Source organism: Cyprinodon tularosa, unplaced genomic scaffold (assembly GCF_016077235.1).
Source record: "Cyprinodon tularosa strain WSP-4 unplaced genomic scaffold, ASM1607723v1 ctg313, whole genome shotgun sequence".
In the NCBI taxonomy this organism is placed as follows: Eukaryota; Metazoa; Chordata; class Actinopteri; order Cyprinodontiformes; family Cyprinodontidae; genus Cyprinodon; species Cyprinodon tularosa.
This window is the reverse complement of record NW_024039023.1, coordinates 709737-736794: the sequence shown is the minus strand read 5'-3', so window position 1 is coordinate 736794 and position 27058 is coordinate 709737. Positions and strand designations below refer to the sequence as shown.

General features: G+C 32.8%; 1 protein-coding gene across 1 annotated transcript; it reads left to right on the top strand.

Moving 5' to 3' along the window:
* On the top strand, nucleotides 1-26766 carry tbca (tubulin cofactor a). The gene is made up of 4 exons (XM_038292481.1): nucleotides 1-157; nucleotides 10810-10915; nucleotides 12993-13079; nucleotides 26073-26766. Exons 1-4 carry the CDS (start codon nucleotides 105-107, stop codon nucleotides 26151-26153), a joined length of 327 nt encoding a protein of 108 aa, XP_038148409.1. The 5' UTR covers nucleotides 1-104; the 3' UTR covers nucleotides 26154-26766.
* The last annotated feature ends 292 nt before the right edge of the window (nucleotides 26767-27058 follow it).

Here is a 27058-nt window from a genome sequence, read left to right as displayed (position 1 = left end):
GTGATCAACTTGACATCACTGAACTGCGTCATCTCTCTTCCTGCTCTCTGCACAGTTAGCTTGAGAGCGTCCCAAAGCAAGGCTTCCTTTTCTCTTCTACAGCCATGGCGGATCCAAGGATACGAAATATTAAAATCAAAACAGGCGTCGTAAAGAGGTAAATGTTTATTTCACTTGAAACAGGTTTAGTTAGCTTATTTAGGGATCCCGAATGTGCATTTCAAATGCTAATGCTAGTAAGCTGACAGGCTAAGTCCGATAAAAACGTTCCATACATGGGACAGTGTTTGCCGCTCCGACGTTGACACAAGAAGTGTTTGAGGCTCGGTGGATGGTCGTTTGGTGCATGGCGCGTGTTTTGAAGCTGCTTATGGAGAAATGTCTTGGGCCGTGAGTAGTGAGGAAACAGGAAGCGATTCTTGTGGGATGGAAGAGGGAAATAGTGACAATGAAGGTTGGAAAATAGCAACATCAAAAAATGAGAAAAAGCGGAAAAAACAGAGATCAGTTCAAGGGGAATCTAGTTCAGAACAATCCAGTGATGATCATTCCATACATTCCACAGCACAACAAAATGAATTCAAAGTCATATTCAAAGTCGTTAATCAGGCAGACTCTTTTACAAATTGGAATCCGGTTCACTTAACAAAAACCATCAATAAACTTGTCGGAGAAGTCAGAGGTGCCAGAATTCTGTACAGTGGAGACCTGCTAATTAACTGCAGAGACAGCGCCCAGCAAGGCAAAGCAATACGTATCAACAAAATTGACGGGATAAGAGTTCAGTGCAGCCTAATGGAGAACAAAAAGATCAGCAGGGGAGTCATTGGAGGAGTTCCTCTAAAAATTTCTGAAAAAGAGATTCTGGAAAACATAAGCGGTGCAAAAGTAAAAGAAGTAAAACGGTTAAAAACAACAAGAAACGGAGAAAGATCTGACAGTTTATCTGTGCTAATTAAATTCGAAGAAGAGCAATTACCAAGCAAAGTATTCATCGGTTACATAAGCTATAATGTCAAAATCTACAATCCTCCACCATTGAGATGTTTCAAATGCCAAAAATTCGGTCACGTTGCAGCAGTTTGTAAAGGGAAACAGAGGTGTGGAAGGTGTGCAGGAGAACATGAGTACGGAAAATGTGGAAAAGAAGCTAAAATAAAATGCTGTAATTGTGGTGGAGAACATACTGCTGCCTATCGCGGCTGTGAAGCAAGCAAAAGGTCTGAGGAAATTAAAAAAATGAAATTTGAGCTCGGAATAACCTACGCTGAAGCTGCAAAAAGGATCCCATCTCAGTCAGAAAAACCCAAACCTACAGTTCAACACACAGCAAATTCCAAACCTCTAGAGAAATCTCCAAAAATTAATGAAGACTCACTTATTGTTAAAAAGACAAATTTTGTTCTTTTCATGGTAGAAGTAATTAATTGTACTGCACAGACAACAAAAAAAACGGAAAAAATCAAAATAATAGTGAAGGCTGCAGAAAAATATCTGGACATTAAAGATTTGAACTGGGAGATGGTTGGAAGTATGATGGGAGGACCGATGGGACCATCAGAAACTGGCAGAGTTAAGATGACCTAGAGTAAATTAAAATTATATGGGCAAATGTGATTTAGTATTATGTTGGTTTAAGTTACACAGGTTTTTTTTTTTTTTTTTTTTTTTTTTTTTTTTTTTTTTTTTTTTTTTTTGGGGGGGGGGTGAATCGTTTCCTGTTATCTTGCTTTACTCCATATCAGTTGGTGGCGGTAATGCACAATTCACAAGTCTGCCAACCGCCATAAAATCCCATAAGAAGAAGAAGACAGTGTTTGCCGCGTGCGCTTTTAGTGTACTTCGATTGTTCGATGTTGGTTGGGCTGCTTGAACTATGTAGCTTACTTTGCAAGAAAATATCTTGTATTGTTTTCTGTCGCTGTCGTGTAACGGTATCAAGACACATCTTAGTCATTCGACTCTAGACAGTGACGGTGTTTTTTTTTTTTTTTTACTGTAAGATATTATATTATGAAAAGATAACCTGAAGCCGCCAAAGTAAGCGGTGGGCTAACATGCTAGTACATAGCTAATGCCAGGATGTGTACCATGCAGTACTTTGCAGCAATTTCACTATGTATGTCTGCTCTGCTGAAAAACACGTTGCATTTAATAGTTGTCAATGTTTTCAATTGGCAACTATCTTAAACCTACAAAAATAATATGGCCAGAAAGAGCACTCCAAATATGTTATGATTGAAATCATTACTCAACATACATACTCAATGTGTCAGCTGATGGTGTCAGAAATATAAATTATTTGCTTATAAATAAAACGATAGATGTATTTATTTACATTGTATTGCGGCTATGAATTGAAATTTTAAACAAATGATTTACTATGAAAGGAGTAACTTTATTTGTGAGACGCAACTATTTTTTTGTGTTTTAGAATAAAAAAAATTAAAATTAGATGTGGGAACGTGACTTGCTTTAAGGTTAATCAGAATCTGTACTATAATTTCATAGGTTTCTTACCTTCTATAGTTTGGTGAAACCTATAATTTTGTTGCATCCACTGTTTTGAATCATTATTTATTTCACATAAAATGCACTTTAAAGCAAATCCATATTCAAGCAAGAAAAACATCCGTTTTTAAACAGGAATTATGTCTCTCTCTCAAATACAGAACATTCTGGAAAAGGTTTCTGATTTTTAAACAAATCTGGAATAGCATTTTTTCTTTTACTTAGGATAGGGCTGAAACAGTTAATCGGATTAATCGATTATTGAAATAATCAACTAATTTAGTAATCAGTTAATCGTTAATTGGAGTGTAGAGACTCTAAAATATGCTTTTAGCTGACGGAGGAACCCCTTACGATCACTAATTATATCAAAATTGTAAAAGGATATATAAAAATGTCGGTGTTTAAGCTAAAAAAATGTTTTTGTCTGCCAGTATGATGTATCCAAAGCTCTTGAAGTGGGAAATTTTTTGTTTCACTTGGTTTAATTACGTAAATCATAAAAAAATAATCTTTAAGAAAGCTTTGGCTGTCCGACTATTAATCCAAAAAATAATAGACACATTGATCGATTTGCAAAATAATCATTAGTTGCAGCCCTAATTCAGGATATGTATTTGCAACATGTAAAACAAAATGTTTTTCTTGAAAAGTTTTTGTAGTATTCAAGATGCTACATTCTTAACTCACAGTTTCTGTGTCACTTAAAGCCTTTTTGGAAAGAAAAAAAAACACCTTGAAAACATATCAATAGGAAAAACTGTTTAATACACTCTTAAAATGTTATCCACAAGTTCATATACACAAAATTTAAAGAGAAATAAAAATGTATTGTGGCATGTTTAAAAATCTACCTGTTAGTTTTCTGTAGACATTTTTGATAATAAAGTTTGTTTTGTGTGAAAATAGAAGATGAAGAATTGAAGATAAAAGCCTCCCTAAATGATTTAACGCCTCCGCTTTGCGCATCTTCCAACTCTTTCAAGTCACCTTTACGACTTCTGTGTATTTATGTTAATTCAGCTATCACCAGTTTTTTTCTTTTTTCTTTATCAAATATTTTCATATCAATAAAAAAATACATCTTTTTTTCTTTGCTTCTACCTCTAATCTCTCTCAAACACCTACTGGTTGAACTTCAGCCTGTTCCCATAAGAATAAGGCATGTGGCAAGAATAGAACAATGTTTTAGTTTACAAGTCTTTCTTATACTGATATACCCTGTGACTTTTTTCTTATAACCAAATTTAAACCTTTTAGGAAAAAGACAAAAAAAACATTGGTTTTATGAGAGGTTGGTTAAAAATATAGTAACACTTTTTTTTGTGTATTTTCATTTGCTAAGGCAGACCTCCAATTCCCACCTGTTGATTGCATTTTGATTGTTTTAATAAAGTTGACAGTTTTAATGTTTATTAAATTGGTCCTCCAGAAAAGTTTATGGAAATGAATATAGAATGTCCTCTGGGTGATAATTTGTGTCAGAATCAGCTTTACAGGCCAGAATTGTACATACAAACAAATGACCTTACTTCTGTTCAGGTACTCGCACTATGAAGGCATTTCAGGACTTCCTTATAAGTACTAAAGAAAATAAAATGTTCGGTGAGCTGAGTGGTTGACTACTATGGCTGTATGGTTTTCATTGCGTTCATCAGAAAGTATGCTTTTTCCTGCATTTTGAGGTGGAATGAAGCTAATTTTTGTCTTTGCTACAACACTGTTTTTGTTCTGATTATGGTAAATATGTGTGCTTGACTAGCGGTGGAAAATTATAAGGAAGACATGAGATAACTTTCAGGCACAATATGTTTCATAGATTAATTGAAATAAACAGAAAGTGTAATGCTGCGTCACACCGCGATTTGAGCCGCAAAAAAGCACCTGCTGCTTCATTTAAGGTCAAACTCCCCTTAAGAACATCTTTGACGCTCCAGTAAAATGTCTACAAATGGTCCAAAGCTCTTGCTGCTCCTGTGTTCAATGCCAATGAGCGGCTTTGCTATATTAGCTGTGTTACGTGGGCAAAAAGTAGTTTTTAATATATTTTTAAGTGAGAAAGCCCACCTCAAAACATTGTCTGTGCAGTCAGTTCATCAAGATTATGATCCTTGCTTAAAATTTTATGCCACGGTTGGAGGTGCACACTCCCACCTACCGGCAGTACACTGTCACTGGGAATCCCCAGCAGCAGCTTCCTCAGGCTCAGTCATTTCTTGGGATTTTCCCCTACTGTTTGTGGCGACTGGAAGGGAATGTTAGCATTTTTCAGAAATGAGGTACAAACTGCAAGCACCAGGGTAATAAAAGCAAACATATTTTGCTAGCAGATTTGGACATTTTAAATTAATTTAGGCATTAATAAACAGTTTCAGTGGAATGATCATAGCGCTCTGCATGAGCAGTGCTTTCTGTCTCTTTATAGTATCCTGCATCAATCAATCAGCTGCTCTGACTGATTGATGTGGCCCGTCCAGCAACAAAAGTTACATTTTTCCAACTCCAGCATCTGCTGCTTGTGAAATTTTGAAAATTTAAGCAAAGTTTCCAGGGGAGAAAATAGTGTAAAAATTGTCTTTTTTTTTTTTTTTTTTTGTAAAGGCCGCGCTTTGCTAGCTAAAAGCCTGTCAGAGAGAAAGCGTTGTGGAATAAGCTGTATCTTTTGCAGATGCTATTTTCCAAAACCATTCTGTAGTGCCGACCTGAAAGGAAAAGTCTTAGTAATCTGTGTCCAGGATGTGTGGGGTCTGCAGAAATGTTGGCTGCTTCTTTGCTGACAGGGTCTAAACCAGTACAGATCCTGAATATTCTTCTATGGTTGTAGTTTTTGAACCTATACTGTTTTGTGAATAACCCAAAGCCCACTATAATGAAGTGCACAGGATGGATTAAATAATAATGTTGTTAAAATCCTGAATGCTGTCATTGGGAACAAGGAAGCATTGCAGTTACACTGAATAGTTTCAGTCCCTTCCGACTGTATCATGCTATGTACGGTAAACTATTTTCCACATCAGGCGGGAGATGTTGCATCTCGATCCCTCTCATTTCCAAGACATGAATGTTTAATCAAACTCATAGTTTTAAAATCACAGAGTTGTTCTCTCTTATAAGGTCACGCCCCCCCCCCTCAATCTATTCGCCTCCTTCCTTTCTCAGTCCCTCCACCTTTTCATACATTCAGGCTTTGGCTAAGCCTGCCTTGCTCTTTTAGCCGGGTCTATTTCCTGCAGCTTTCTCACATTCCACTCAGTGCTTCTCTGCCCTAGCGAGGCGGATGCCCTTAATAAAATGACAACAGTAATTTGCCTTTGTCATTCCGGTCGCAGCACAGACTACATCGTGGCTCAAAAATACAGTGCTAGAGAAGGCGGCCGAATGTGTGTGTCGGTCGGCTTTAATTCCCTTTTTTTTTTTTTTCTATTTTCCAGAGAGCTGCCTTTTCCATTAAGTTAGAGGTGGCAGGTCTATTTAAAACCAGCCACGACCCCACCCCTCATTCACATAGCGCTCCAAGTCTGGAAGAAATAAGAAATTAACATCCGGACTGGAAGGTGGAGGAATGGACATTTTGTTATTAGACTGTCCTTCAGTTTTATTTAAATCATTCCAGCCTCCCTTCCTCCATCTTTTCCTCCACTACATGCCACCTTCTTCTTTCTAAACAGACGACATCACTCACTGCGCGTCAGACACGAGAGTGGAAGACGGGAGGCGGCGTTGCATATGGTGCCTGTTTAAAAGCTTCTTGATGGAACCGTATTACGATAAGGGGTAATTGATGTAAAATATGACAGAGTGCTGTTGGCTTCCTTGGTTAGGCGAGGAGCAAGCGCAACACAGAGGCAAGGCTCTTCTGTAATGTGACGGACTAATGAAGGATTACTCACTTACACACAGCTGATTTTATGAAAAATGAAATTTGTGTTGTCATTCCGACGAGCAGCCGCAGCCGGAAAAAGACAATTAGATGGAAATCATTACTAATAGCGATATTTTCAAACTCTATTATGCCAATCAGGCCTTGAATCTGTGTAATAGATTTAGTTCCATTTGCCCTGTAATTGATAAATAATCAAAATTTATCAATGTACTCAAGCCCATTTTTACTCTGAATCAATGAAAGAAGGCCCATTTACCACCTGACTTGGTCCAAATTAGGGATTGAATTGATGATCAATTAATCACTAAAAAGGAGTAGTACTATGTAGGAGTGTGAGGAGGAGAGATGATAAGGTAGATTAAAGGGCCAGCTAATAATATTAAGGTGTGAGCTGATGGTTACAGTAGTGACTATGGACAGCAAACGGTTTTGTGGTTGCTTAATAGCTGCTAATGCTAAAGAAATAACTGGATATTAGGGATAATAGGTCAGTTACCAATTTAAACTACAAATGTTTGCCTTGAAATGTTTATTTTGAATGATTAATGAACAAGTAAGACACATTTGTATGAATCAACTTATCATAAACTGCTGCATCTAAATGCACCACATTGTATTTTGCATTCCCTGCCTTCTCATTGATTTAATCATATAATTAAGATCTGTTACTAATATTGTAAAGCTAAGTTGTCTTATCATCCCTAAAATTGCATCTTTTTTTGTCTCATGGTTTAGGAGAATGTTTTTTCATTGTTCAAACTGCAAGAAGAGGGCAGATGGCAGTCAAAGTCATTTGAAAGTTTAAGTTATCTTAAACTCTTAAAGGAATAGTACACCCAAAACATGATTAGCCTTCATTTTCTACTCACCCCCATACTGAACAACACTCTGGAGTACTTTTTTGATATCTCAAATGCATCTGGAGATCTGGGAGGCTTCTTGCTGTCTGCTGACATTCAAATAATGGAGGTCTATGGTGACCGAGACAGAAAGGTCCATAAAAGTCCACAAAAAACGTGTCAATATTCCTCCATACTGCTCGTCCAATGTATTCCAAGTGTCCTGAGTGGGTAGCATCCAGAATTTACTCGAAACGAAGTCATTTAGAATGTTTTTAGAGCATAAACAGTAGTGTATAGGATTTCCTGAAAGCGCGCGCCTGCGCGTTCACGACGCTACGGAAGCCGGCAGACCAAACCAGCGCATTCAGCTCAGCAAAGAACTCATGCTCTTCCTCAACACTGAAGTCCTCAGATATTTTTCTTTCGTTGTTTCTTTCTTTGCACAGGTAAACAGCACATTTCTTCTTCTACGCTTGCATTATTGGAAGAGCAGACGCTGAATGCGCACTTTCATCTGGTTTGATCTGCCGGCTTCCGTAGCGTCGTGAGCGCGCGCGTGCGCGCTTTCAGGAAATCCTATACACTACTGTTTATGCTCTAAAAACATTCTAAATGACTTCGTTTCGAGTAAATTCTGGATGCTACCCACTCAGGACACTTGGAATACATTGGACGAGCAGTATGGAGGAATATTGACACGTTTTTTGTGGACTTTTATGGACCTTTCTGCCTCGGGCGCCATAGACCTCCATTATTTGAATGTCAGCAGACAGCAAGAAGCCTCCCAGATCTCCAGATGCATTTGAGATATCAAAAAAGTACTCCAGAGTGTTGTTCAGCATGGGGGTGAGTAGAAAATGAAGGCTAATCATGTTTTGGGTGTACTATTCCTTTAAGAATAAATACATCTTCTATAAGGAGTGTTAGTTAAATGTTTGCTTTTGTTTCGCAAACCTGAAATTTGATGCGCAGTTATAAAAAAAAACGTAGCTGCTAGACAATATAGAAGACAGTACAGTGAAATGAAACAAATAGAGCTGTAGCCTTTTTATGGCGGTATAACTGCTCTAATTTAGTCTGGACTTATTTAAGGGTCATGGACGTGTTATGCTAATATTATGTTACATTTTATTTCTGGCTTTTTTTTTTTTTTGTTTTTCATGCAAATTCAATCATTTCTTGATTTCCTTTAGGTGCATAGAAAATATTAAAGTGGATGAAATAAGAATAAATGGAACCTTTATTTGAGGAATTTAAAAAGTCAGATCAGCTTTGAAGACTAACAGAAGAACAGTTGCTAGGCGTTTGACCAGTTCACATACAATAATGAAATAAAAAAAATAAATTTGAAAAGTAATGTTAAAAATATTGATTTTTTATGAAGATTTTTTTTCCTGAGTTTAAAGGGTGAGGGGTTTATATTTTGACAGCGCTTCTCATGTAGAAGTGCTAAATGTTGTAAAAACAGTTTCAACGAGCGATGCGTACAGTATGTCGGCTAAAATTTCAAACTTGATATAAATATCTTGAAAAATACTTATTACTTGATACTAAAAGTGGCCATATATCATTATTGTCAAACATTTCTACTCATGATAAGAATTTTTATTGCATATACTGATAATCACACTTTTATGTAACTGGAGTCTGGGATACTGGGGGGACAAAAAGACAAATAATCAAATTGATTTAAATATCTCTCTCCCCAATTATCATGCTTTCTCACAGGTGCTAGTTAAGTAAATGTGCAAAAATAAGTAACCCGGAACTCTATTATTAACAACGGCCAAAATAACGTCGGCCTTTGGTATCGATACAATGCCGGATTTGTATTGTATACGACTACATCTTTTGATTATAGATACTTTGACACCTCTTGTATCGCCTTAATTTTAGTGAAACTTTGACAACTTTCAGCATTTCTGCTGAAATGTGCTGGACAGGCGGCTTGAAGTAGAAGCCCAGATGCCAGCTCCAACCATCTTCCTGTTTTCGACATATTTGTTTATAGCGGAGTTTATAGAGTTTTATAATGCAAGGACGATATAAATACATGGTTTTTATTATCATGTTGACTATTTCATTGTATGTATATTAATATAGCTATACTTAGAAATGAGCATTTCTTCCTCAAAACACTTCTGTACCACCTTGCCAAAGTAGAGCTCTTCCTTGTACTAATTTATGAGTGCTAGTGGTGTGCTGCGGCAAATCACTGCATATACAGAACAAGCTTTATTGTAAACTGTGGTTACAGTTAGGGCTGTTCAATAACAAAAAAATCAATTAATCGCATCAAAATTTAAAACGAGGCCTTTAACCTTTCTATATCAGTTTTATTATTTTGTTGTCTCTCTCTTTCTAAAGAAGACCTCTTTAGAAAGCTCTCGGTCTGCGTACCAGCTGCTACTTTCAAATTTGTCGCTATGCTCTTAAAAAGTCGTGTTGAGAACCCTATATCTGGAATATCTTTATATTTTTAAGCCAAGTGGAAAAATAAGAGATTTTTCCTAATCTGTTTTTCCTTCTCATAAAGGCCCCGTCCACACGAAGTCAAAACGAACACGAAACGCTAATATTTTCCAGAACGTTTGTCGTAAAGACGAAGACGTAAAATAAATGTGATCGACCACACGAATGCATGAAAACGCTGCACAATGTATGTCAGGCCTGTAAGTGGCGCTGTGGTGCCAAAGCAAAAATAGGCGACGAAATGTTGGGCATGCGCACTAATATTTATACACGGTTGCCCTGCGGGTCCATTTTCGTGGTTCAGTCAAATTCAGGTGCTGAACTATGTCGTCGATATTGCTCTGTTCTTCCTGGAGATATTCCAGAAGAAGAAGATTCTGTTGTAAGCCCGACAGCAGGGTGAGTAGCATGAGCAGCAACCATTCAACACAGTACGGTGCCATTGTTGTTGTGATGCTGTGTCGCGCATGCGTGTTTAGAGGCGACGCTATGACTCATGCGTGTAAGAAAAAAAATGCGGTTAGAGCTTAAAGATGGAAACGCGAAATCGGCGTTTCAAAATCTTCCCACTCTGAAGGCTTAATAAAAAAAAGATCGTTTACAGACCCCCGAAACGCCGGCTTCGTATGGATTAGAGGCTGGTTTGTTGAAAAATTTGTGCGTTTAGGCCAGGGTTTGGCTTCGTGTGGACGGGGCCTAAGTAATTATAAAAAGGCTCCCTTTGAAATCAAAGCTTTGTTGAAAAAATGTACCTCTGGAACAAAAACTTGTTCCAGTTCCAATGCCTTATTCTGGAGGCAGGTGGGGGAAACATGTTTTGTCCATGTGATCAGAAACACTGATAAGTGTAAGCTTTGCAAGCACATATTTTGGCAGCAGTGAGGAAGAATGACCTGTTTGGAGTTTTGTTGCTGTGGTGTGTATCTTTACATCCTGTGGGAGATGATCTCGCAGTGTCCCCTCGGTCAGTGGAAGTGCATGAAGATTGATGGCCAAGTCTGTAAAAAGTGACCAACACAGCCTGCCTTTCATGGTTCAGCCCATATTGTGTCTCCAGTGTTGGATGTTGACCCCCTTTTTCCCCCCTCTTGTCCATTTCAGGCTGGCGAAAGAGGAGATTTCATACATAAATGAAGCAAAGCAGCAAGAAGAGAAAGTTGAGCGCGCGAAAGCTGAGGGAGGGGATGAATACGTCATCAAGAAACAGGTATTCAATGCTTACTTGATTCACTTTAACTCCTAAATCCCTCAACACTATATGGAGGATGGATAAGCGGATAATACAAAAATGAAGGAAGCTTGTTATACGAATTTTGTTGCCCTTTGAAATAAGGTCACATGCTAAAGGAGATGATTGAAATAAATACTAAGATAAAAACAAAAAGATTACTTTGTAAGAATAAAAAGCTGGAGATTAGATTTTTAAGCTATATCACCCGGCCCTACATAATGGCTTGCTATATTTGACAAAGTGGGCGTTTGTTTTTAGGGCAGGCGCACCCGAGTTCAGGTAGGTGCTTCCTGGAGGAGGAAGGTGATCTTTACCCTGTTTTGCAGCTTTCCCAGGTCAGGGAGGGGCTGCTGCTCAGAGAGCAAAGCCTATGAGGGCTACACAGACATGCATGATTCTAGCTAATTAACACTTAGTAGGGGATTTCAATTAAGGAATAGCATAGCAGCCCAAAAAAAGTGGATTTTGTATTAAATAGATCCTTCAAAGGTGTAATTTTACTATTTTATTACTTTGTCTTAATTTTCTACTTTTATTGTGTGTTTTTTTAAACGTATATAAAGTTCATTTTAGGGCTGCAACTACAAATCATTGTGCTAATTGGTGTATATTATTTTTTTTCTGATTAATAATTTAATATCTATGAGAACTTTTATTTTTATAACTGAATTTGAACGAGATGAAGTTAAAGCTTTGCAGATTGTTCTGGATAGAGCATATTACCAGACAAAGGTTTTTTCATCTTAAATTAAAAAATATTTATATATATATATATTTTTTTTTACAACTCTTATCTCTTAACACATATTTTAGAGTCGCTGTGCTTCAGTTATCAATTAATCCGTTACTAAATTAGTTGACAGATATTTCAACAATCAATGAATTACAATGGATCCAATGAATTGTTTCAGCCCAACGGCAACATGTATAGTTTTCGCTTAATTGTTGCACTGAGTTGGCTGTTCTTTCAGCAATGGGTGTATTTTAGTCTGTAAACCCTATTATTTATTGATTATTTCCAGTTAACCTCATTAATTATAGCATCCCTAGTTATTTTTTCATACCTGTGTAGTGTGGGATCCACAGTATTTTAGAAATAAAACCTCTGCTCTATCAGAGATTGTGTTTGTGTGTTGATTCATGAAGCAGCTGAGCCTGAGCGCCAGCCTTAGTCGGTGTTAAATGAGTAGATTGGAAGGCCAGGTGGATTATTGAAGATGAGAGGTTTCTGAGACAGGATAGCATAGAGGTTTATATTTTAATGGAATCAATACGCTTTAAGTGTCATCTTTATCCCGTCCTGATGGGATCATTCCACTGCACCAGGAGGGCACCGTGACTTTCCTCCTGTTTCAGCATTTCTCTCTCGCTCACCTTGTCACATCTTAGAAGACAAACAGCGACTTGTCATATACAGCGTGTCAGTGGAACGCTCCGACTCAGCCCCCCAAGGCTGTGCAGTGTCCATGCGAGACACTGTGTCCATGTTTTGACTTTGCAGCGCCGCAACAGGATAGGTGAGGAAGCATCTGTCAAGAAGGAGTGTGTCTGACGACGTTAGCCGACTCTTTTCTGCTCTTTAGGGTGCCCTTCTAGGGAAATTTCACATTAACGGTGGCTTTAAAGTTCCCCACCTGACTGTGTGGTAGTTTCACTACAGGCGCAGTAATACCTCTTTATGCCTGATCACTGCGCCCTCGCCCCAAGGTTTCTTCATTCATCCACGTGTGTAAGCAGATCTATGTGGTCCCCCGCTGCACAGCTCTCAGTCCGATCAATAACTCAATAACAATGTTTCTTTTTTTTAAAGCAGCGCTGCGTTTGCGGAGACGTTAACCACACCAGAGCATGTGTGGGATAACCTCTGTGTCATAAAATCCAGCAAAGTCAATCTGCTTGTACCTAACCTAATGTTCTAAACATGGTAGGAAAAAAAATTACCATTCAGATTTAGAAAGTACTTGTAATGAAATTTTGACAGTAGAAGCAGAACTGAGGGGCTTTCTGATTAACAAAGATGGAACTGACGATGATGTGATCTCTGTGAGCACAGATGGAGGTTCTGCAGGAGTCCAGAATGATGATCCCAGACTGTCGCCGCCGTCTGGCCATAGCCCACGCAGACCTGCTGCAGCTATTAGTAAGTATATAAATACTCGGATTTTCATTTTAATGGAAACCATCTAAACTATTAGGGTTCTAGATAATATATATATATATATATTATTATATATTTTTTTGGGGATATAATATATTTTAATATAAAAATTTTTAATATATAATATTATGTGTATATATATTTATAAAAAGTTATATTATATATATGTTTTATATTATATATTAGTGCTGCCCAAAATTATCGCGTTTTTTAACGCGTTAACGCAAAGGCCATTTTAAAAGGCGAAAATTTTTTTTAACTTTGAGTTTAAACGCTATGTTTTTTTTTAGGGGTACAAATTTTTCCAAGTACATCCCGCACCCTTTGGGGGAAAGGCGGGGTTTTTTCCCCCGCCCTATGCATTTCTCTTTAGGCTTCAAAGAGCGGGCCCCTCAAGGGAAAAAGAGCCCCATCACGGGGTTTTGAGGAAGGTGGCCCTTTTTTTTAACCCCACCCCCAAACTTTAAAAAGTTGGGGTGGGGAAAGCAACCGTTTTTACGCTGAGAAAACGGTTTAAACTGAAGGTGAACTTTGGGATCTCTTTAGCACACTCTTGCCGTCGGTGAAAGCAACGGGTCTCTTCGCGTGTGGGTGGTGGGGGGTTGGGTTTGTCTTGGGGTGGGTGAGGGGGGGTGTGGGGTGTGTTCCCCTTTTTTTTGGTTTAAAAAGGGAAAATAACTTTTTTAGAGAGCATAGACTACCTTTCATTAGTGATGCCCGGGTTTCTATTGATTTTGATGTTTGATTGAAAATTTTTCCCATTATTCCCTTTTGGTTTAAATTTAAAACATTTAATTTTAAACCCCTCTACTAAATTTTTATAGCGGGTGGGGAAAAAATGCTTGTTTTTGTTAAAAAAACTGTATTAACGGTAAAGACGGGTTTTTTTCAATTTTTTTTTTTTTTTGGCCTGTTTTCGGGGCCCTTTTTTTTCCCTTTCATATTTGTTATTTTTTTGCAAACAGGGCCCCCATTTTCTTGCTAATTTTCTTTGGAAAAAAAATTCCAGTATCTTTTTAAAACCTGTTTTTCTTTTTAAAAAAAAAGAACTTTTTGGCAAAAACCTAGCCTGAATGAATTTTTTTTTATGTCACGAGAGTTTTTAAATGATTTTTCAATCGGGAAAAAAAATGTGCGATTAAAATGGATTAATGGGAGGTTTAAACCAGGAAATTAAAGCGATTAATCGCGATTAAAAAATTTTTTAATCGATTTGACAGCACAAATTATAAAATTATGTTTTTATAAAACATTTATATATAATTTAAGTATATTTTATTTTGTTTGGGTGTAAATTTATATAAATTTTTATATTATATGTAGGGGTTTTAAATTTTTTATATTTTTTAATTATTTTATATTTTTATATTATATTTTGTAGGGTGTATATTTATAATATTTTGTAATATTTTATTTATATTTTTTTAAAATTTTTAATATAAAAAAGGGTATGTTTTTGGTATAATAAATATTTTTAAAATTTTTTTAATTATTAAAAATAAAAATTTTTTAAAGTGTTTGTTTTAGGGAATATATAAATTATATATTATATTTTTTTTATTTATTTTTTTAAATATATAAAATTTTAAAACAAAAATTAGCATAAAATTTATATATTTATTTTTAAATTACATTTATAATATAAAATATTTTTTATTTTTTTTTATATTTTTTCAAATTTTTTTTAATATTTATATATATAAAAAATTATATTTTTTTTTAAATTTAAATAACCTTTTATATATATACATTATTTATGTTTTATTTTTAAATAATTTATATAATGTATGTGTGTATATATTTTTTATTTTTTTAAAATTTTTTTTTTATTATGTAATATTATATTTTGTATATATAATTTTTAATTTATTTTGGTTTTTTATATATTGGTTTATTGTTTTAATAGTTTTTTAAAATATTATTTATATATATATTTTTTATGTGTATGTTTTTTTATTTTTATAAAATTTTAAATATATTATATTATAAATTTTAAGTATATTGAAAGTGTATGTGTATGTATATAAAATATATATTTATTATAATATATAAAATATATATGTGTATAATAAATAAAATTACATTAAAAAATTTTTAATTTATATATTATACAAAAATTTAAAATATACATATATATTTTATATATAAAATGTGTATATATATGTGTAATATAAAATTATATATTTATATGTAATTTTATATTTTTTTGTAAAATAGAAATAAATAAAAATTTTAAAATTAATAAAATTTATTTATTTTATAAAATTTTTAAAATGTTTTTGGGTTTTTTAAAATATTTTTATTTTTTTTATATAAATATATTTAAATTTAATATATTTTATAAAATATGTATATATTTTTTATATATGTAATAATATAAAATATTTTATAATTTTTTAAATTTTATATATTTTTTATATAAATTTAAATTTTTTAATATAATATATTTAATATATAAAAAAATTTTTATGTATAAATAAAAATTTTTTTTTATAGGGTTTTTTATATTTTAAAATGTTTATATTTTTTAAATATGTTATATATTTTTATATTTTTATATTTTAATACTTATATATAAATATATATTTTTAAATATTTAAAAATTTATATTTTAAAAAAAATTATTATTTTAGGGTAATATTTAAAATTTTATTTATGTAATATATATATATGTTTTTTATATAAATGTTTTTAAAAATTTTTTAATATTTATGTAAAAATATTTTTAATAAAATTTATGTATATATATATATATATATATAAATGTGTTGTTTTTAATATATTATTTTATATGAAATGGTATTATTTATTTATATATTGTATTGTTTTTTTTATTTTTGTAAATTTTATGTGTATATATAAAATGAAATGGGGTATTTATATATTTTTTAAGATGGTGTTTTTTATATGTATGTGTAATATTTTAATATTTTAAATATATTTTATATATTTTTTTAAAATAATATATATATAAAATATATAAAAATTATATTATATGTATTATTTTATATGTATTTTATATATAGGGTTTTTTAAAAATTAATTTTTTAAATTTTTTAATGTATATTTATAATATAATATATGTAATTTATATATAGGGTATATTATATATTTTAAATAAAATATATGTAAAATAATATTATATTTTTATATGTAATATTTATATATATATATATATGTATGGGTATGTATATATATATATTTTTAGTATGTGTATTTTAATAATATATTTTTTTATATTTTATGTGAAAATTTTAATTTTTATATTTTTATAAATATATATGTATTTTGAAATGTTAAAATTTTTAAAATATATATTTTTATGGGGTATGTATATATATATATATATTTTGAAAAGTGTTGTATATATTAAATATATTATATGTATTTTGTAAAATAATAAAATTAAATATATATTTTAAATAATATTTATGTGGTTTTTTTATAAAAATTTTTATATATATATTTTATTTTATTTTTAATTTTTGTATTTTTAAAAATTTTATTTTATAATAAATATATAATGTTTGTGTATGTTTTAATATATATTTTTAATTTTGGGGTATAAAAATTTAATATGTATGTGTTTTTTATTTTATATAGGAAAGTGTATGATAAATAATTATGTATGTGTATGTATATAAAATATATGAAAATTTGTTTTAGTTTTATTTTATAATATATATGAAAGTGTTTTGGAAAAAATTTTATATAAAGGTATGTGAAAGTAATATATATATATTGTATGTGTATGAATTTTATTTTATATATGTTATTTTGTATATATATTGTATATATAAAAATTAAAATTTATATTAACAAGAAAAATCATAAGAAGGTAAAAAAATAAAAGGTTTTTTGGTATAAAAAGTGAAAAAAAAAATTTTTACTATAATAAAAAAACAAGAACTGACAAAGTAAAAATTATATTACAAAAAAAAAAGTTTTGGGATATAAAAAAAAAAAAGTTTAAATTGAAAAAAAAAAAGTTTGTGTAAAAAAAAAAAAGTGACAATAAAAATTAATAAAAAAGAAGAAAAAAAATTTATAAAAAAGGAAAGAAAAAAATATAAAAATTTTTTAAAAAAAATTTTTTATGTATAAAAAAAAAAATAAAAAATAAATTTTTTATAATCAAAAAGTAAGAAAATTTATAAAAAAAAAGATGTTTTTAAAAGAAAAAAAAATAAAGTAGTTATAAAGCAATTTAAATAAATTAAAAAAAATATTTTTAAATTTAAAAAAAAAGAAATTTTCCCAAAAAAAATATTCAAAATAAAAATTTTAAAAAGAAGGTGAAAAATAAAAAATTTAAATTTTAAAAATTTTGGTAAAATATAAATTTAAATTTAAAACCAATTAAAATACTTATCAGAAAAAAATAAATTACAAAAATTGGGGAATTTTTAAAAAGAAGGGGCCCTTAATATAGAAAAAAATTGCATTTTAATTAAAAAAAATTAATTATAAAAAAAAAAAAAATTTAATAAAAAAAAAAAAATAATTAATAAATTAAATTTTTTTTTAAATTTATTGAAGAAAAACAAAATTACAAAGTTTTTTGGGAAATAATAAAATTTTTTAATAAAAAAAATAATTTAAAATGACTAAAAAAAAAAATTTAAAAAATTAAAGAATAATATAAAAATATATGGGTAGGAAAAAAAAATTTAATATAAAAGGGAAAAATTTAATAATAAAAATTTTATTTAAAAACCCCAAAATTTTTAAAATAAAAATTTTAAAAGGAAAAAAATTTATTTTTTTAAATTTTTAATAATATAAATTAAAAAGCAAGGAAAGGAAAAAATTATATAAATAATTTTTTAAAAAAAAATACATACTATAATATTTTTTAAAAAGATATTAAAAAAGTTTTAATAATTTTTAAAAATTTTTAAAAAGAAATAAAAATAAGTATAACACCCCCTAAAATAACCACACTCAAAAAATTATACAAACACACATAAAACCCCCACACATAAAAAACCCCCCCCCCGCAACGACAAAAACCCCCCCCCCCCAAACGCACACCTATTTAACTCCCCCAAAAATCCACTTTTTTGAAATCCCCAACCCTGGTTAAAATCAAAAAAATCCCTCTGGGCCCCCCCAATCCCCAATAAAAAAACCCCCCCGGCTATTTGGTGCCAAATTTCTTTTTTAAAGGGAAAAGGGGCCCCTTTAACTTTTTAAAACCCCCTGGGAAAAAAAGGGCCCCGAAGTTGGGGGGGCCCAGTTCCCCAAAAATAACAAAATTTTTAGCCAAAAAAAAGGCCCGGGAAAAAAAGGCTAAAATTAAAAACCAGCTTTACAGATTAATCCCAGTCTTTTTAAACCCAAAGCCCCAAACCCTTTTACCCTTACTCAAAATAAAAAATTTTTAAGAAGGTTAATTTTTAAATTTTAAAATTAACCAAAAAAAAAATTTTGAAAAATTTTTTCAATCAATACATCAAAATAAATTAGACCGCCAACATTTAAGTTTGGAGGTAGTTTTTATGCCTAAAAAGTTAAAAATTTCAGCCCCCTTAACAAAAAGGGAAAAACACACACCCCCAAAACCCCCACCCACACAAAAAAGACACACCCCCCCCCCACACATTTATCCCGGCCCCGGGTTTCTTACACAGAGGGCCCAGGAAGAGTGCGGAAAACGAGTTTCCCTTTTCCACCTTTTAAAAAAATCGTTTTTCCAGCAAATTTCGGGTTGTTTATATTTACCAACATTTCAACTTGTTGGGTTGGGGTGGGGGGGAAAAAGGGAAAAAGGGCCCACTAGCGTCACCCAAAGTGTTTTTTTGAGCGCCTTTTTCCCTTAGGAGGTCCGCCTCAAATCCAAATGGAAAAGGGCCATGACTGGGGGAAAAATGGGCCCCCCCTTCCCGCAGGCTGCAGGGGGGAATTGTATTTGGGAAAAAAATTGAAACCAAAAAAACCCACATAGCTTTAAAATCTAAACGTTAAAAAAAATTATCCCCTTTTAAAATGGCCTCGCTTTTAAGGGTTTAAATAACCAAAATTTTGACAGCCACTTTTTAATATATTTTTAACATCAATAATATATATTTTTAAACACACAATATAAATATATAAACACAAATTTTTTTAATATGTAGGGTATTTTTATATTTTTTATAAGGGTTTGGGGGGGGGGTGTAGTTAGAATTTTTTTTTTAAAGAAAAAATTTTTAAATAAAACCTTTTAAATAAGGGAATATATATAAAAAGAATTTTAATTTTTTTAAAAAATTGGAGGGAGTAAAAAATTAAAAAAGTAAAAAAAAAATAAAAGAAAAAATTTTAAAAATTTTGCCCTTAAGAGAGAAAAAAAATAAAAATTAAGAAGAAAAAAGAGAAGTAAAGAAATAAGATTTAAAAAAAAAAAATTTAAATGAAAAAGGGAAATTTTTAACAAATAAATAAAATTATGTTTTTAATAGTTAAAAAAATTTTGGTATGAAAAAAAAAAATTTAAAAACCAATTTTAAACAAAAATTTAAAAATTTTAATGAGAATTTTTATATTAAATTTTAAAAATTAATTAAAAAAAATTTTTAAATATAAAAAATTTTTTTAAAGAAGGGGAAAAATTTTTTTTTAAAAATCCCTTAATTTTTATTAATAGAAACAAAATTAAAAATGAGTTTTAGATTTTAAATATAAATTAATATTTTTTGGGTAATTAAGTTTTGAATATAGAGTTTTTAAATTATTTTTAAAATAAATTTATTTAAAAGGAAATGGTTTTAAAATGAAAGGATGAATACAAGAATTTCATAAAATAATAATAAGGATAAATAATTACAAAGAAAAAATAAAATAAAAAAAGTAATAAAAAAAAAAAAGGGAAATATTAAATTTTTTTTGGAGAAAAAACAGAAAGGATTTAAAATTTTTTAACATTAATTAAAAGCAAATTTTAATAAAGAATAAAGAAATTTTTTTAATATATTAGTTTTAAAATTTTGTGAAATTTATGACAAAAATTAATTAATTAAAAAAGTAATAAAAACCCCCAAGTAAAAGAAATAAAAAAAAAAATTTTTAAAAAAAATTTAAATAGGATAATAAATAAATAAATTTTTAAAAAAGAAGAATATAAATTTTAAAAAACGAAAAATAGAAAAAAAAGAAGAAAATAAAAGGTTTTTGATAAAAAAAATTTTAAAAAAAGATAAAAAAATATTTTTTTTAATAAAAATTATAAAAAAATAAAATTTAAATTTTTTAAATTATAAATTTCATAAAAATAATACCTTCTTTTAGAAACAAACCGGTTTCAAAAGAAATAAACACTTTTAATTTAAATAAAACAAACCCGGAAATTATAGACCCCCCGGGGTTTCCCCCAAAAATTCCTATTTTAGCCCAAAAAAGACATTTTTAAAACCCCCATTTAAAAAAACCCCAAAACCCCCCCAAAACAAAAATTAGAAAAAATGTGAAAAACCCCCCCAAACCCCAACCCCAACTGTGATAGGCAAAAAATAAAAAACCCCTAAGAGGTTAAATGGAATTTTAAAAAAAATGACCCCAAAAATATCTTGGCTAAAAAAGCCCTTTTTGGGGGTTTTATTGGGGCTTTGAAATTAATGTAAAAAGGAGAGTTGTCCACAAGGCCAACCAAAAAGCGGACGGGAAGGAAGCTGGGGTTATGTACAAGTGCAGGAATGTCAGAAAAACGGGAAATTAAAAGATCTTTCCTCCTGCTTACACAATTTATATCCCTGCAGAAAAAAAAACCCAAAAGGGGTGACCAAAAACAATTCAGGTATAAGTAGGGAATAAAACAATTTTGTGTTTTAAATTTCAATGAAAACCCCCTTCCCTTTGAAGTTGACTGGAAAGTTAAAAAAATGTTTGGCAAAAACCACCATCTTTAAGTTGCCCCAAAGAAAAAAAATAAAAAATTTTAAAAAAAGCTTTGGTCAACAACAGTCTTTTTTAATACAATTATTAATAGAAAAAGTTGGCATCCTCCTTTTTAATAAACCCCAGCAAATTCCTGAAACATAATGAAAGGGATGGGGTTTAACACCCCCAAAATTCGTTTGGGAAGTCATTTTTTAAATTTCCCTGCCTCTTCCATGATGTAAAAAGTTGCTTGTTAACGAAGGGGGGGGGGGGGTTTTGGGGGGTGTGGGTTTTGGGCTTTTGAGCAGCCGGTCTGGAGCGCAGGGGGGGTTTGCTGAGGGAAAGTATGAGGGATTTCGGGTTAGCTTGACATGTTGGTCATGTTGCTGTTAGCATAAACAAAAACGGTTAAACAATGCTTGAACACTGTTGAAATTTTTATCCACAACTTTCTTTCTCCCCGTCATGGTTAGGCCCTTTTTAAAATGCAAAGCGGTCCCATACAGCAGACCTATAAAGTGCTGCTGGCGCGTCTTCCAACTCCTGTTCTATCCCACTCGCCAGTCCGACACAATTCTCCACAACAACTGATTTTTTTCCCTGCTACACGTGGCTAAGCTGCTTCGCTTCTTCTTCTTCTTGTTTACTACTGGTGGTTGGCTTTGGTCGCAGTACCGCCACCTTCTGCTCTGGAGTGTAATCGCTTCCTCTATGAGAAAAAGGAGCAGCGCATGAACCGAACGAAACACACGCGAACCGAACCGAGACAGTCGAACCGAACGGTTCGGACGGTTTTCATAAATCGTCCCATCCCTAATATATATATGTTACAGGATCTGTTTATAATTTAGCTCAGTTAAACACATTTATTTTATGCGAAAACCATATATCGACCAAAAGACTCAACCATTTCAATTCAAACCCCCTTTTTCTCCAAAGCTATGGAATAATTACAGATATGACCATAGTAATACAAGTGTTTCTTGTTTTTAATCTATTATTTAGTTAAAGTATCAGATTAGTTAAAAGTTTAAACTATTTAGCTGATTAAAAAAGCTCACATTTACAACTTCTTTTGAAAACTACTTTAAAAGCATGAATATTAATTATAGCACATTTTATTTTATTGAATATGGTAAAAAAAAACTATATAGCAACTACGCATACTATATCACTTTTAGGAGTTTAACTTTTGCTGTAAACAGAATTTAAAGTTCCATTTCTAAAACTGACGGAATTCTGACAGTAGAGTTCAGCATGAATAATTGCCTGTCAGAGCTTAATATTTGCTATTCAATTGCAGCATTTAGTATATTAAAACATACAAACCACTGAGGCTACTTTATTTTCCTTAAGCCAGTTATTATGATAAACAATCCGTATTACAGCCCACAATACCTGGAAGTTGCTTCTGTTTTCAGATGTGGACTTAATGTGTTTCCTCTGAAGCTCGTTTTCTGGTCTGATGAGGGCTGGTTGCAACTGTAGACATTAGCATTGTGAATGTCTGTGCTGCTGCAACATGAGGTCCGTTTTATTCCTTCCAGGTCGAGACTCTAATGTACACAACCCCTAACCACTAGATCCCTCAATCACTATATAGAGCGGGGACTATATAGTGGACTTCATAGTGAACTCGTTTAACTTATATTTCGAACAGAGGTTGACTACTTTTCGCTCCCTGTTGGTCACTTGACTCCGCCTCCACCGTGCAGTGCCTGTGCCATGGTAGGTACCAGATCTGCTCAGGTGGTCAGATCTGCTCGGGGCCCTGCCCCTTCTTATGATGTCAACATTTTTCAACTCCACTCGGACAAACGGTTTTGCACCGGTTTCTTGAGGTCCAAATCTTGTTTGGAGTCTCAACACCTATATTTGCTATTATTTTACATTTCATTGGCGATCTAAAGTAGTTAAAAGTAGAAAACCATCATTGTCCGTCTTGAAGGAAAGTACTGCCTTCTAAGACTGAGCTCTGCCATTTAGCAAGGTGACACAAAAGTCTCAGTTTGTTTTTATTCTTTTATTAAGATCTGAGGGCAGTGGAGGACAAAGGGGACATCTTAAAAACGACTTCTGTAGAGATTTTAGACGAATAAAACAGTTTTTCTGCTTGTAGAAAACTTAACAGTTGTTGACACGAAGTTTAAAGTAGTGTAGCTTATAGCTTAGATCTGGTACCTACACAATCTTTATTAGTCGCTGTGACGACAAATCCCATAATGCTTTGTGAGGAGAGCTCTGCTCCAGGATATATCTGCTCATCTAGTGACCATGGATGATCACTACTTTTCAAGAGGCATCGTGGGAAATTTCAAGTGCACTACTTTTGTATCCACTAGACGTTCAGACACACATTTAAAATGGTGTACCCACTTCATCGTGCCCTATATAGTGATTAGGACAGATTTTCGGACACAGCCAAAGTCAAGAACGTGACGTAGCCCACCTGAGTGTGACATCTATAAATAACACGTAGGGAGCTATGTCTGGTCTCCTGGGTTCCTCTCTTTGAGAAGTTCCAAGTGACTGGTGTGACTGGCAGTCATTCAGAGAACCATGGTTAAGTGTAACTTCAATTGCACTAAGAGGGCTTTTATTTATTTTTTAAAGAATAGCAGACATCAATACATTCCAGCACAGTCTAAATAAAAAGGAGCAGAGAGAAGAACAAATATTTGTTTTCTTCCCCCTTTTTGCAAAACAATAATAACTTATAATTTAACTGAAATGCAATACATTTTAAGGTTAAATATCCCCAGTGAAACACTTGTGATCCTATTTGGACATCAGATTTACAGGTGAACAAGAAACTGCGAATACAAAGGACTTCAGTACAGTGGAATCCGCTCATAGTGGTTATGTATATAGTAATCAACAGCGTATATACCGGTAAATAAAAAGGCTTGGGACAGAATAATTTCTATACAAATGCTGTAAATAATTGTTTTATAGTAATCAAGATATCCGCTTATAGTGCTCATTTTTGGCCATTTTATGAATGTAAACATGCGAAAAAAATAATTGTAAAATTACATGTTCATCGCCGAGGTAGAAGAGAGCTTTGGTGCGGGTAACAGTGCTGCGTACAACAAGGAGGAGAATGATGAAGAAGAGGAGACTGTTGTCCCTTCCAGAGCTGAGATGAGGAATGCAGTTTGCATATTAAAGACTGGTCTCCTGCATGTTGGTTTCAAAAACTTTCACCTTTTACATCGTTTTGAAAAAGAAGTGAACTGGGTGTTGGACAACACTCTGATCCAGGGAACCATGGATAAATATGTGAAGTGATTTCTTAATGCGGCGTAGCAGATCCGCAACACAAAACAGACGTAGGCTAGCTTTAATTTACTGTAGCCTATGCAGTTACCTTCTATGTTGTTGTTCTATGAAACCGTTTGTTTCTAACTTTATTTTCAGACATGTTTAAAAAAAATGCACACGCGGCACAGCAGAGCCAATGCACAGAATAAGCTACATAGGCCTACTGTAGGCTATCAGAGTTACCCGCTGCACAGTACTGTGTTCAAGCATTTGTTTCAAACTTTATTTCGAGACTTGTTAAAAAAATGCACACACACAGCACATAAGTTACGTAGGCTACCAGAGTTATGTCTGCACACAGCACAGTATACTGTAATTAAACTTGCATGGTACTGTAATAACTTTCTGTAAATGCAGAAGCTATCTGTGTCATTTTATTTTAATAGTTGAAGAACCACACAAATGGCATTTAGATGATATTCTGCAAAAAAAAGGGAAATAACTGTAAAAACGGTTTTAGTAATCAACCGAATATAGTGTTCAATTTGGCTCTGGACCAACATAATCACTATAAGCAGATTCCACCGATTTGTTTAAAGCAATTTGTTGCTGAGATGTTTTTAACTTGTTTAAAGCCACATTATTAGTTTAAATTCTTAAATTGTCAATCCTAATAAACATATACTAAAGCAATATAAGGTCTTCAAAAGGGCTGTTTATATATAAATGAAACTTTTGATTTTAGCATTTCATTTACAAAAAATGCATAACTCGGGTAATTTGACTTCCTTCCAATTTAGTTTGCAGTTTTTGACACTTCTGCTCCTTTTCCACCACGTCCACTTGGCCTGGAAACCAACGGTTTTTATTATTGATTTTTCCCTTATTTTTGATTTTACCTACTTCTTAGCTGGACAAAAAATACCGGGACTGAAAATGTTTTCCTCATTTTAACAACAAGCTTCAATTTATTTTATGTGAATTTATTGTGGCTGTTTTTTTTGTTTTTTTTTTAATGGAATTGAAAAAAACAGGAATGCCAAACATGTCCCCTACAATACCAGTTCAAAATCATGAGTCGGTCCCTCAGACCAGGACTTTACCTAGGCCATTCTAATACATAGTTACATTCTGATCTAAGCTGCTCTGGATATATGTTGATGATTGCTGCATTGCCGGAACAACAGTGTCGTCTTTAGCATGTTTACTTTCAATCATTCATTCATTAACACAAGATAGTTCTTCTGAAATGCAACAAACTTTCTCGTAGCAAATTTCAGTTATTGTTTTGATGCCTCGAATGAAGTGAACTTTTTAATATGAACAGAAAACCTCACTCTGAGTTAATTAGCTTCCGTGTGGTTCTATCTATAAAAGCATGCCTAAACCCTGGGGATTTAAGTTGATATGGCGAGAAGAAAACATAAGCATGCGTGGCTCCAGGTCATCTCAATTAATGCAGAGCAGCAGCCGGCCAGCTGGAGGTGTGAGTCACCATGAGGAGAGCGCCAAACGGTAGGCGATGGGAGCGAACCTGAACTTGAGAGATGTGTCCCCTCTCCTTTAGCTCTTCCTCCCTGAGACGGACATGCACATGCTCATCACAGTTCATTAGCAGCGCTGTCACCACGGTGACCACCACAGGAACTCGCATGTACTTCAATAAAGGACAGCTTTACAGTCATGATATCCCTCATAGCGACTGCTTTACCACCAAATATAGGTTCCAGTAACCACTTTCTTAATGGCGGTGACAAACTGCACAGTATAGATTTTTTTTTTTTTTAAAGCTATGAACAATGCGTTGGATTGCAGTAAAAACAAACCTGTGTGCTTGTGTTTGTGTCTGCCCAGGAAACAGAAGAGGATCTGGCTGAATCAGAGGAGTACAAAGAAGCTAGAAACGTGTTGGACTCAGTGAAGCTTGAAGGATAATTTCTGTCGGCTTTCTGCCCTCACTGCTGGATCCGCCGGCTTAAATGTCCATTCCGTTCTTCAGTCCTCCCTCAGAACCACAGAGACCAACAGAATCAAAGTGTAATCATTTCTGCTATTTACCTGTAACGTGCCATCATATTTCCCTGCGCACACATCCTATAAGTATACAGTAAAATTTGGGGCTTATTAATGCAAGTAAACAAGGTTTCTAAGCTTTCTCTGGATAAAATCCACTCTATTGGTCCATTTACTTTTTTGAAGGACACTTGGTTTGAACCATTATTGAATGATTTTTGTTGAATTCTCATAAATTTTTGATTTTTGCCTTCCATTGGCTCATATTTTTAGGGTTCTGAAACTTTAATCAGCCTTATTGTTTCTCAGTAGGTAAGAGATGAGGTTAAAAAATATTGTTTTTAACGAATAAAGTTCCAGATATGCACTATAAAACAACAATGTTGATTTTCATTTCCTTTTAAATGTTAACTCTAGATCACTGAAGAATTGGATGGTTTAATTGCATGCATACACCTGTTGGTGTTCCTGTTAACTCCACTGAACTGGATTTTTGTCTTGATGCTACCAATAAAGACAAAAGCTCTTTGGGAAACCCTGCCTCTTATGATAAATGTTGCTTTGTATCTGAATGACAAAACAAGCAGGTCTCATACCCCTCCTGCGCTTCCATTTATTATTCAAATGGCCTAAAATAACGACACCTTACATTAACGTTGAGTGAGTCCTTCCTAAATAGTCATACTAATAAACGGACTCAATTGCCAGACAAATTAAGGTTACATTTGACTTGATCCTTATTTTGCAGATTTCGATAATTATCGGGATCACCCCAAAGTCTCATTACCGCCCTAATGAGGCGCTGCTACTCCGTGACATCCACCCCG

Excerpts from the sequence above, each read along its gene's own strand:
- tbca (XM_038292481.1), top strand. The coding sequence starts at position 105 with ATGGCGGATCCAAGGATACGAAATATTAAAATCAAAACAGGCGTCGTA. Across the intron at positions 10,916-12,992 it reads AATACGTCATCAAGAAACAG|ATGGAGGTTCTGCAGGAGTC; the intron begins GTATTCAATGCT and ends CTGTGAGCACAG. Across the intron at positions 13,080-26,072 it reads CAGACCTGCTGCAGCTATTA|GAAACAGAAGAGGATCTGGC; the intron begins GTAAGTATATAA and ends GTGTCTGCCCAG.